Source organism: Microtus pennsylvanicus, chromosome 12 (assembly GCF_037038515.1).
Source record: "Microtus pennsylvanicus isolate mMicPen1 chromosome 12, mMicPen1.hap1, whole genome shotgun sequence".
Lineage (NCBI taxonomy): Eukaryota > Metazoa > Chordata > Mammalia > Rodentia > Cricetidae > Microtus > Microtus pennsylvanicus.
Window position 1 is genome coordinate 54,492,650 of NC_134590.1, and position 12,903 is coordinate 54,505,552.

Consider the following 12,903-nt stretch of genomic DNA (forward strand, 5'->3'; position numbering starts at 1 on the left):
AAACACAATGAATAAGCAATTAACAAGGGAAACGAGACAAACAAGCTATGATCCATGCCCTCCAAAGAGTCTGATGTCTTTTCTAAAATATGTCAAAGCCATCCCCACCCACTTGTTAGATGCATGAATGTACAAATTCGAAGCAGGGATAGGTCATCTAAACTCTCAAAATGATCAGCACAGGAAACCAGAAAAGAATCAGAAAAGTAAACTGACAGTTTCCACAGAAATCCTAGTAAAGCATTAACCTGGAGCCACATGATTCAAGTCATACCAGAAGTCTCTAGGATCATATGCACCCGGGGACATTTACATATATTATTTCATTAAGTAATGGCTTATAGCCCTCATGATTTCCCAAAGGAACCAACAACCAGAAAATATTCAGAACTAGGTCTTTGGAGAGCTAAAGAAAAACATAAGGTTTGTTTATTTCTTCTTCTTTGATGTCTAACTAGGGTTGTATGCTTTTTAAAGCCAGGGGCCAGGATCAGCACTGTAGACTAAACAAGGCGCTATCAAGGAATTAGGAAGGGTGAGTAGTAACACCGAAAGAGGCAAAGCTGCTAGAGAGGAGGCTCTTGCTCCAATTAATCACTAACTACCTACAGAGGTCCGATTCACTGATCTTCAAGGGAAAGATCCTGAACACACAACATACCTATCCGTACTGCTTCACTAGAACAGGTGAACCTGGTAGGGGAGTGGGAGAGAATCAATGAAAAGGAGCAGTGCTTCCCAAACTCGACATGCTGCAGAATTACGTGAAAAGCAGGTTAGTACACACAGGTGCCACATCTTAACTCCTCTGACTAAGGAGATGTTAGGTGGACCATGAAGCTGCTGGCCAGCACAGTATAAACAGCACCAAGCTTTGGGATCTTCTACACCACCGAACCTCTTTATACTCTGCCTCCATCTTCTGGAAAATAGCCAAGTCAGACTGAACAATGCCTACAGACCACTTGAACACGCAGATAAAGTACTGTTACAGCAAATGGCATAAGATGGGCGTGAGAAGAGGATGGCCTTTGTGCAAACAAGACCTACATGCTTCCTAATGCCTCCATTTCTACCCTCTCTCCTTCTGCTCGACAGTGTGCGCATTTCCTGGATTCGTCCACTATCTTCTAAAGTAATTAAGGCTAGGGTCCTTCTAATCACACCCATCTAGCTTTCAAATGTCTGTAAAATGAATACCCCTTTATCATTACCATAAAACTCTCTATAAAACGTGTAAGTTGAGCTGAATGAGTGTAAAGACTACTATTAAGATGGTAATTATAAAGGACTAAATCTTAGACTTTTCTATAGAATCTGCTAATTGACTAAACTGGAACAAGTATAAGATACTAAAATAGATTTGTTATCAGATGAATTTCTAGCTACTGAATGGAAGAATATTGTAATATTCAAGTTCTTAAGTATATTTAAGTTAGGAGTAATAAACTATCAAAGCAAACATTAATATTCTTATGATGTACTGTGTAGGCTCTAAAAGTATAAGTACGTAAAATATTTTATGTTCTATACCCTAAATATTTAGAAGAAAACATTCTACAGTTCATAACTATCTTTTAAAGGCAATAGTTTAAAACAAATTGTATTTAATTATTCATATTGTGCTATAAAACAAATGTGTTCTTCTACAGTAAGGATACTAGGAACAGATTTACTCATCTAAATTGTTATCCGTTTAAATCTATAAGGAAGACTTGAGGCAATTTAGAAATAAAGATGTACACACAGTCCTGACATACTAACAAATACAGAAGATCATGTTAGTTTTACTATTACATGGCTGCTTGAAAATTATTAAGACATTTCAGAAAAACTGAGGAAAAGTTCATATACCATAGTCTAAAATATTAAAGCCATCTGGTAATCAGTTAATTGGAGTTTTACAGAAATGAGATGATAAGAGTCCTACAGTAACAAGAAAAAAACAGAAGAAATGGAAAACGATAGTAGCCTCTGAAAGTTTACTGCTTATGTGACTATTTTTCTGTACCCATATGTTAGCCATAAGCACTTATGAAAGGGTAGACAGATAATATTCCAAAGACACTTAAAGGACTGAGGCTAAGACACTAAATACCCAGGGAAAGCACCTACTTACTGCTCAAACAAAAGAGCTTCTTGACTTTTAGCTGTGTGTGAGTTTAAAGACTCCTACACTCTCGAAGTTCAGGCTCATGAAATGCGGGCCTTGCTTTTCTACCACACACTACTTCTGAGGGAGACCCATGAAAGTGTCAAGTGACAGACTTCCCCTAAAGAAGATCTCCAAAATGTGATTTATTACTTTATATTAGTTTGGATGGTTGATTGATAGAAAATATCTTTAACTAGCTCAAGGCCGTTTCCATAATATGCAGCAAATATCCTGCACTGAAAACATTGAAAACTGCCCAGAGAGAAGATAACATGTACTGATAGGTTTCTCAGGGCATACTGCAGAGGTGCCACATATAAAAACATGTAAGTGGTAAACAACCTAAGTTAAAAGGAAATTTACATTGATTTAAAACCTCCAAGTATCCACAAATAAACACATTGTGATTTTTTAAATGTCTCATGGAAAATTCTATTTTGAGGAAATCAAGAACAGTTTTGAGTATTAGTTCTTACTAAATGCTAAAAGCATTTTCAGATAATAAATTCTGGACACACCTAATAGTTTCAGTTCTCAAGTGATAGAGACAGGGATCTGTCTAAGCTACAAAGTAAGATCCTAGTCCCAACGGCAAAGAAAAAAAAAAACAAAAAGGAAAACGTAGTTCTGAGAGATTAGTGGAACATTAGGGGTTGGGCAGGCAGTTCAATGGTAAGGTGCATGCCTCACAAGCATGGGGCAATGACCTCAAAAGCCATGCATGGTGGAGAGACAGGTGGATCCATGAGACTCACTGGCCAGAAAGCCTTGCCTTTGTCTAATGGTGAGCTCCAGGCCAATGAAAGGCCCTGTCTCAGAGGAGGTGGACAGCAGTCCTGATGGATGACACCTACCATCCTCCTCTCCATGTGCACACACACCTGCACACACACCTGCACACACCTGCACACACCCTGTCTCAGAGGAGGTGGACAGCAGTCCTGAGGGATGACACCTACCATCCTCCTCTCCATGTGCACACACACCTGCACACACCTGCACACACCCTGTCTCAGAGGAGGTGGACAGCAGTCCTGATGGATGACACCTACCATCCTCCTCTCCATGTGCACACACACCTGCACACACCTGCACACACCCTGTCTCAGAGGAGGTGGACAGCAGTCCTGAGGGATGACACCTACCATCCTCCTCTCCATGTGCACACACACCTGCACACACACCTGCACACACACCTGCACACACCCTGTCTCAGAGGAGGTGGACAGCAGTCCTGAGGGATGACACCTACCATCCTCCTCTCCATGTGCACACACACCTGCACACACACCTGCACACACCCTGTCTCAGAGGAGGTGGACAGCAGTCCTGAGGGATGACATCTACCATCCTCCTCTCCATGTGCACACACACCTGCACACACACCTGCACACACCCTGTCTCAGAGGAGGTGGACAGCAGTCCTGAGGGATGACACCTACCATCCTCCTCTCCATGTGCACACACACCTGCACACACACCTGCACACACCCTGTCTCAGAGGAGGTGGGCAGCAGTCCTGAGGGATGACACCTACCATCCTACTCTCCATGTGCACACACACCTGCACACACACCTGCACACACATGCACACACACCGTGCACACACACCTGCACACACCTGCACACACACCTGCACACACCCTGTCTCAGAGGAGGTGGGCAGCAGTCCTGAGGGATGACACCTACCATCCTCCTCTCCATGTGCACACACACCTGCACACACCCTGTCTCAGAGGAGGTGGACAGCAGTCCTGAGAGATGACACCTACCATCCTCCTCTCCATGTGCACACACACCTGCACACACACCTGCACACACCCTGTCTCAGAGGAGGTGGGCAGCAGTCCTGAGGGATGACACCTACCATCCTCCTCTCCATGTGCACACACACCTGCACACACACCTGCACACACCCTGTCTCAGAGGAGGTGGGCAGCAGTCCTGAGGGATGACACCTACCATCCTCCTCTCCATGTGCACACACACCTGCACACACACCGTGCACACACACCTGCACACACACCTGCACACACCCTGTCTCAGAGGAGGTGGACAGCAGTCCTGAGGGATGACACCTACCATCCTCCTCTCCATGTGCACACACACCTGCACACACACCTGCACACACCCTGTCTCAGAGGAGGTGGGCAGCAGTCCTGAGGGATGACACCTACCATCCTCCTCTCCATGTGCACACACACCTGCACACACACCGTGCACACACACCTGCACACACACCTGCACACACCCTGTCTCAGAGGAGGTGGACAGCAGTCCTGAGGGATGACACCTACCATCCTCCTCTCCATGTGCACACACACCTGCACACACACCTGCACACACCCTGTCTCAGAGGAGGTGGACAGCAGTCCTGAGAGATGACACCTACCATCCTCCTCTCCATGTGCACACACACCTGCACACACACCTGCACACACCCTGTCTCAGAGGAGGTGGGCAGCAGTCCTGAGGGATGACACCTACCATCCTCCTCTCCATGTGCACACACACCTGCACACACACCGTGCACACACACCTGCACACACACCTGCACACACCCTGTCTCAGAGGAGGTGGACAGCAGTCCTGAGGGATGACACCTACCATCCTCCTCTCCATGTGCACACACACCTGCACACACCTGCACACACCCTGTCTCAGAGGAGGTGGGCAGCAGTCCTGAGGGATGACACCTACCATCCTCCTCTCCATGTGCACACACACCTGCACACACACCTGCACACACCCTGTCTCAGAGGAGGTGGGCAGCAGTCCTGAGGGATGACACCTACCATCCTCCTCTCCATGTGCACACACACCTGCACACACACCTGCACACACACCTGCACACACCCTGTCTCAGAGGAGGTGGGCAGCAGCCCTGAGGGATGACACCTACCATCCTCCTCTCCATGTGCACACACACCTGCACACAGATACATACACACATGCATTAGGTAAGCCCTGATAGCTCTTTTTAAAGTCAGGAATGTGCATCATGCTTTAAAAATGTTTTAAATTCGACATTTTTTCCATAAAAAATATTTAAAATAAAAACCAAATTATCAAATTTTACTTGACACAAATGAAATAAATTAAGCTATGAAAATATTTTTCCCATTGACTGAATTTAATTGCATGCCCAGATCTTGGCATAGGTCACGTCTGAAGTATCCTGAATGAAGATGTTAGTTCTGTAACTTACTGGATTGTAGACCTGATTCATTTCAGACTGAAGTAAATATAAACCATAAACTAAAGTTAAATGGTTTAAAATAATATACTTGTTAACAAAAATTGCTAATATTAAAAATTCTAGGATCACAAAATAAAATCTCAAACTATGTAAGTGATTAAGCATTTTTAGTATTTTAATTTTGCCAAATAGTCTATATTTTACACTACCAGTTTACATGGCTGCTCTTGTGTTTTTAGGACTCCAAATGCCACAAGCATTTATGGAAAGATGGAAACATAACAGAATGTATAATAAAGACCATCTGATCACTTAAAGGCAGCAATGAGGTCATATTGCCCATGGGTGCTAAACCCCTCGTTTTAGCCTGGGGACTGGAGGACTGTGAGACCAGAGAGGAAAAGAAATGGCAAAACAGATCAGAGATTGTAAAAGGCCTGGGCAACAAAGGTTTTACATGACATTGTTCATCAAGATCCTTCTTTGTTGATGAGGCTATGACCAAGAGATGAAAACCCATGGCCTGTGGTAAAGAATGCATGGGAGATGATGATTCCAGTTTTGGAATGACTTGTCTTCCAGTTCAGTTCAATTTCTATCACCTATTTTTATCCACTATCACATCACACTTCTGCACAAATACTAATTACTCAGCAGTTTACCAGAAACTATATATAAACAGTCAGTTGGAAAAAAAATTCTACCTAAAATCCTAAGTTATCAAACAGGCAAAGGCAGAGTGGCATTGAAGATGAAGTAGGAAGGGTAAAGCACTGTAGTCCTGTTAGTCCCAGAACTGAGAATAAATGCCCCTTCACCATCACCTCTGTCTACTCTAGCGGCAAGAGCTCAACTCAACTCTAGCCCCACCTACCCTGCAAATACAAAGGCTGCTGTGTCATACAGGGCCACTGCTTTTGTGCTTACACTTACTCATTCGTCTCTGAAAATATTTCCCCTTTCCCCTTCAAAATAACTACAATCATCTTTCTCTCCCAAACTATTTTTAAGCAATCATGGATTCCGTCTGAACAATACCAGAATAGAGGTGAATTGGGACAGAATGAGAAAGAGACTAGAAAGGGATGAGTGGGAAGCTTACATTAACAAGATAAGAAGCTAAACACAAGATAACTACCATTTCTATGTGAGATCCTGGAGGGACAACTTTGATAAATAGTCAGGATTTTCCTAAAACAACAGCTAATGACTGATCATTCAAGGTAGTGCTAGTCCCCCAGATTAGAATGCTATTTATAAAATGTGCTGTTATTAATCTGCCTATACAGTCTTTGTAAAAAATCAGTTCATGCTGATAAATTACTTGAGGAAGTGCCTTAGCTATGGATTATATAGCGCCACTCACAAAATCTCAAAACAAAGGTCAAACTTGAGATCTCTAAGAAGATCTCCTCATATAAAAGGACCTATGTTTTTATGTCCTCATAATAATACTCATGATCTCGTACCAGAATACATTCAAATTCAGTCTGCAGATAGGCAGCATCTTTAAATCACAAAGATCTTGAAGATATTTTAGAACAAAATTTAGAATAAAATACTACACCACAAAAGTTTATTTTTATAAAGGTAAAAAAACCCTAAATTAAAACAGGAGTTATTCAGAGGCATATCTGACAAACATTTACAGGAAGATTCCTTAAAACACGAAATGTAAAGCTGGATGGTAAACACACATATGAGTTTGCATTTTCATTGCGGATAATTCGGAAAGGAAGACAGTACCTATTCAGTTTGATTGATGTTTAAAGTCGGGTGCTCTTAGATACATGATTAATTCATTGTAATCAAAACCAATGTTTTTATGATTTCAAAATATGAATACAAATCTTCTGAATTTGAAAATAAATGGATTAAGAATTTAAATCGAGATATTTAAAAACTAAATTGTATTAATAATCTCTGGCATATGCTTATATAATTGAAAAGCAAATGATCACTCGCATTCATACTGTAAACACTACACTCCTGGCCAGGACCCTGAGAAGCACACACTGTGCAGCCTACCTGGTCTATTCTGGATGTTCCGGCTGCAGTGCACCAACTATCTTGGAGTGAATCTGAGCCCCAAGCTGGCAACTGCAAACTAGATCTCACCTTCAATAGCATAGAAGTTTGCATCAGAAATGAGCAGTTCTCTTCCCCATCCCACCCAAGAAAAACCAAAAACCAAAAAACAGAGATAGAAACGAAAAACAATCAAAGTTCTTTTTTTCTTAAATTTCTGTTCCATCCTTTAAAGGTTTTGATGAAAATTAAACCTCATTTACTAGAGTCACTAAATATTAAACAGGCCTGGAAAAAACATCTCCTCCATTAATATTAATATTAATATGCGGCCTAATCCATATATCCATATGTATATATTTATAGACACTGAACCCATTGGAGGCAATGTGAATTATATTCAAAGGGTCTTAACATTACTGTGGCACGATCACAGCTGCATGAAGAACATTCTAATATGTGAACAGCTTGCCACAGACAAACCTATCTGCAACTAGTTACAGAAGGTTTTAGCTTATATTACCAGAAAGGCAAAATTTGGTTGTCTATTAAGAAATAACTAACTTAGACATTTTTAAGGAATTGCCAATTAAAGGCTTCAAACTGTAATGGTAGAAACTTTTTTTTAAAATGTTTGGAACCTTATTTCCATTCATTGCGTGTTTACAGATAAATTCTTTTATCTCCATTTTCTCTGTGTTTTACCCTTTAATAATTAAATGATATGCTTAAATTTTATCTTTAATTCTGTTAATCTTCCTATACTGCCATTGCTGCCTCCACCACCCCACTTCCTATTCAAAAGATAAGCATTAGGAATAAGGACAATTACATACCATTCTTACCTGTAAGGGTAAGAGTGTGTTACTATTGTTGTCTGTCCTGAACACATTATCTTCAATCCAAGACTTTGGAGTCAGTGATGGTGTAGAGCGAGTAAATTTCGGTGGTGCTATAACATTACCAGAAAATGGTTTCTTCAGTGGAGATATCTGATTCATAGTCCCTGGAATTCCCATGTTTCCACTTCTACGGTGATCTCTGCCATGCATTGCTCCCCAGGACATGCTTGCAGTGCCCCAACCACTGCTCTGATGGTTGCTCCAAGGAGATTGTTTCAGAAGAGGCTGAGGAAAACACAGCTATTTCAATGACAGGCCTTGGAGAGCTTAGCATTCAGATTCAAATTTTAGAACTAAGAATTTAATAAAAAATAAAAGAAAAAAATCATTAAAAATGAAACACAAAAGCCAACAGAGTATTTCCTAAGGGTTTACAAAAGAAGCGTTCCTAGTTGAGATCCTATTTACTTAGTGTTCGGGAAGTTTTTATCCCCTATCTACAATAAATAGTGATGTCTCATGACAATTACTAAAATACTCTTCAAAGCTTAAGTTAACTTTGAAGAACCTGAAAGCAACCTATCTTCTACTAGGACTAGTTAAATTAGTATTAGTTAAATGGTCTTAATTATCTCAGCTATGAAAGCAAAATTTTTAGATCTTAGGCTTCCCAAACAGCTCGGGCTACTCTGAACAAACCAACAGAGGTAACCATTCAGCGTGGACTGAAGATGCATTTCAAGGTCAGGTCAGTCCAGGAAGAAATTATTTTCCTGAACTGTTAATTCAACGTTTATGGTATTTTATTTTGTTTTCTTCCAATATTTCTTTAATTAAGTTAAATTATCCTTGAACTGTTAAAGCAATTATCGGATGCTACCTATAGGTGGATCCACTGAGATATATAAACCACAGGCTTGGCTGATTCTTAATAATCTTAATGTACGTCTCTTAAGGTAACTGACATTCAAAAGCAAAATATATCCCATCTAGAACCTATGGTGAGAAAAGTCATCAAAAAATGAAAAATTCACAAGACATAATACACTTTTTTAAAAAAGGAAACTATGAATTGCTAGTATTTCTGTTAATAAGCCAACACTAACGATTTTTCTGCTAAGATTTAGACAGTGAAAACACAGACCATGTCATTTCTAAAACTCAGTAAATACTGTAATCCTAAAATTAAACGTTTTTCTTTTACGAAAAATTTAAAAACTTGATATCCAGTACCTATGGGTGTTACTGCAGGATTTGAAATGCTGAAAATCGTGAACATAAAGCCTCTTCTCCTTCCACACAGTTGAGAAGCACAACCAAGGAGTCACAGCAGAATTACCCCATGCAGTAGCCTTGTTTTGCCTACCAAATGACTCACAGTTCAAAGTTCTTTTCCAATGACCTAAAATTCCATTTGAAAACCATGTGACCTCTTACACTCCGAGGTAAGACCCATTTCTTTTTGTTTATTGGCGCATATTGTAGTTAAAATATGAATCACAACATACATCCTGATAACGTTCTATTTTGACTTTGGAAATTCAAAATTGCGTATAAATTTCCGCGGCAAACTTCAAGTTAAAAATGAAGAGCCTGACACACTAAAGACAGTTGCTCAAGATCATATAAACCATGGGAAATGGAGCATTACTTCAAAAGTCGGTATTTTCCTTCCTTATAGGTCACATTTCCCATTCTTGGGGAGAAAACAGCGATTAGACAAAACTGTTAACTTCTACTTGGGTTAATTTCGATTATCTGTTGGCTGATACTTTGGTTAATTTAAACAGCATTCACTTTTGAAAACTTTGGTCAACAGAAGTTTGAGAAGTAAGGACCGGTTAAAGTCAAATTTTGATTCCATGACAATCCTTTATCTTGACATTGAACTTCGAATGATCACCATAACAAATGCTAATTCCATTAAATAGCAACAAAACTCTCAACACCAAGAACTCAGCGGCAACCCAAAATCTGCACTGGGCGGGGGTCGGGGGGGGGGGGAGAGCAATAACAGAAAAGACCCTGAGTCTAGGGCACGGACTAGCGAAGAGTCTGCCTGGCTGTCATTTCCAAAAGCCACATACCCCCATGATCCCGGTACACCACCCCATGTGGAGACGTCTAGGAGAAAACGCGTTAATCCTAGTTTCAAGGGTGCCTTGGTCTTCAAACCCACAAGATGAGACAAATACTAAAAGAGCAGACACCTAGGGCACCCCCAACCCCGCAGCCGAGAGCCGCGCGCCGCCTGACAGTTCCTCCTTGCCGGTGACAGTCCCGGGGTGCGGCTGCAGGTGCCGCCTGGGCTTTCCCAGTGCTGCACCGAACAAACTCCAGAAGGGAACAGCCTCGGTTCCCGTCCGCCCCGGGCATGCCGGGGACCGAGCAGCCCCAGCCCACCTCTCTCTGCTTGCCCAACAGAGCTCACTGTCCCGGCCCCGGCGCTGGCCGCTCGAAGGGGCGGCGGGGTCCTGCCCCACCGGCGCCCGCCGGACCGTACCTGGTGGTGGTTGTACGAGTTCCTCTGCTGCAGGAAGGCGGCTGCGGCCGCCTGGTGCTGCTGCTGCAGCTGCGGGCTGACGGGAGACCTCCGGCTCTGCGGCTGCTGCGGCGCCGCCGGTGGCGGCTGCTGTTGAGGTAAATTCATGGCGGGCGGCGCGGGCACCGCGGGCGCCGAGAACGGGCCGCCAAAGCCACCGCCGCCACCTCCGCCGCCGGCCGGCACGCTGAGCCCCGCGCAGCCGTGCGGCGACACCGGCGAGAAACTCGGAAAGAAGGCCGGGTTGATGGACGACGGCAGCCCGGGGTAGAAGCCGTTCTCCGAGTCCGGACTGGGCGGCGGCATGGCGCTCAGAGAGCCGCCCGCGCCGCCGCCGCCACCGCCGCCCGGGGTGGCGGCCGAGGAGCCCGGAGGCTGTGGCTGCGGGGGCTGCTGGGGTGGCTGCGGCGGCTGCTGGGGTGGCTGCTGCTGGGACGCCGGCGGAGGCTGGGGCGGCGGCGGCGATGCGGTCTGCACCGACCAGGGGGTGCCGAAACCGGGCAGCGGTGGCGGAGACGCGGAGCCGCCTCCCCCTCCGCCTCCGGGGGGTCCCCCGCCCCCGCCGCCGCCGCCCGGGTGCGGCAGGTCCGGGCTCTGCAGGCTGCTGAAGGCGCTGGTGCCGAGCGCCGCGCCGGGCAGGAGGGTGCTGGGGCTGTTGAGCAGTGGGTGGTTGGGCGACTCCATGGAGCCCGGCGCGGGGTTCACCGGCGGCGTCGAGGGGGGCAAGCCCGCATTGGGGGGCTCGGCGGCGCTGCCCTCGCCCGCGCCCGGGGTCTGGCGAGGGCTTCCCGCGCCTCCGTGGCGGCGCCGCGGGGCTGCGGACGGTGAGGGTGGGAGCTGCGGGAGCGGGGGCAGCTCGGCCGGTCGCTGCCGCGGGGCGAAGTCCTGCGGCGGGAGGTGCTGCGTGTGCGGGAGGCTGAACGGCTGCGGGCGCTGGGCGAGCGGTGCCGACTGCAGGAGCGGCCCGGGCGGCGGCGGCGTTGGCGGCGGCGAGCTGAAGCGACCGGGGCAGTGGAGCGGCGGCGGCGGTGGCTTCGCGTCCGGAGGGTGGGGACGGTGTGGCGGGCTCAACTCTTTCCTCTTCTGGCTGCTCAGCTGCTGCTGCTGCCGCTTACTGAAGTCCTGCGGGGAGGAGGTGCGGCAGCAGCAGCAGGAGGAGGCGGAGGAGGAGGAGGGGTGGTGCAGACTCGGTTTGAAGTCCTGGGAGGGGAGGAGGTGGGTCACACCCGCGTTCGTGCCGCCGCCGGGGAGGTGGCTGGGGAGCTGCTCCGCCGCCGCCGCCCCCGAGAGCGGCCTCGCCGGCTGCTGGGTCAGCCCGAGCAGCAGCTCATCCTGCACGGCCTGCTGCTGACGCGCCACGAGCGGGGAGGAAGAGGAAGCTGCGGCCGGGCTGGCCGCGCCGCCGCCCGAGGGGATGGCGAAGGGGGAGGCGGCCTCCGAGAAGCCGGTGACAGGCAACGGCGGTGGCGACAGCGGGCCGAAGGGCGTGGTGGACGGCCCGGCGGCGAAGGGCCGGTGTGAGCCGCCGCCGGGCGAGGACCGGGGGCTGCCGCTGCGCAGCAGGGCAGTGTGCAGCACCCCGAACCCGAAGTCCCGCATTTATCAGGCCGGCGGCCGCGGCAGGAGACGCACCCCGTCCCCTGCCCCGCCTAGGAAGACCCGGGAGCCGTGGCGGCGCGGCCGTGGTGGAAGGAGTAGGGGGGGGGCAGTGGGAAAGGGACACTGTGACTGAGCCAGGGCACACCGACTTGGGCCCCGCCGCCCCTTACGGAGGCCACCGCCACCTCCCGGAACCGGCTCCGGCACCGCCGCTGCCTCGGCCGCCGCCGCCCTCGCCGCTTAAGAACCCCGGAACGAGCGTCAGCAGCCACCTCACAATCGCCCCGCCCACCGCCGCGCGCCCCGGCACGCGGGAGCGCGCCGCCGCCGGCCTCGCCCCGCCCCTCATTAGCATGCGTCCTGGAGGCTGCCAGGCGGCGGGCGCGCGCAGCGTGTCCCTCGGGCCCGGAGCTTGCCAAGGGCGGAATGGAGAAGAGGCCGGTAGAGGTTGGAAGAGGCGTGCGCGCGCGCGTGCGCACGGAGGCGAGCACGCGCGGGCGTTGCGGACGGTTCCTGGGCAACCGCCCCTCCTGCCCCG

General features: G+C 47.6%; 1 protein-coding gene across 4 annotated transcripts in view; it reads right to left on the reverse strand.

Annotated features, from left to right (window-relative positions):
* Window positions 1–12,574, reverse strand: part of Cpeb2 (cytoplasmic polyadenylation element binding protein 2) — a 53,295-nt gene extending 40,721 nt beyond the window's left edge. For 2 of the 4 annotated variants that reach the window (XM_075943677.1, XM_075943676.1), the window contains exons 1-3: window positions 10,728–12,574; window positions 8,228–8,509; window positions 7,383–7,472 (exon numbers count right to left, since the gene is read on the reverse strand). In XM_075943677.1, the coding sequence (XP_075799792.1) occupies window positions 7,383–7,472; window positions 8,228–8,509; window positions 10,728–12,365 (2,010 nt within the window). In that variant the 5' untranslated portion in view covers window positions 12,366–12,574. The remainder of the gene's footprint in view (window positions 1–7,382; window positions 7,473–8,227; window positions 8,510–10,727) is intronic. The other 2 variants (XM_075943679.1, XM_075943678.1) reach the window with 1 other exon arrangement.
* Between the last annotated feature and the right edge of the window lie 329 nt (window positions 12,575–12,903).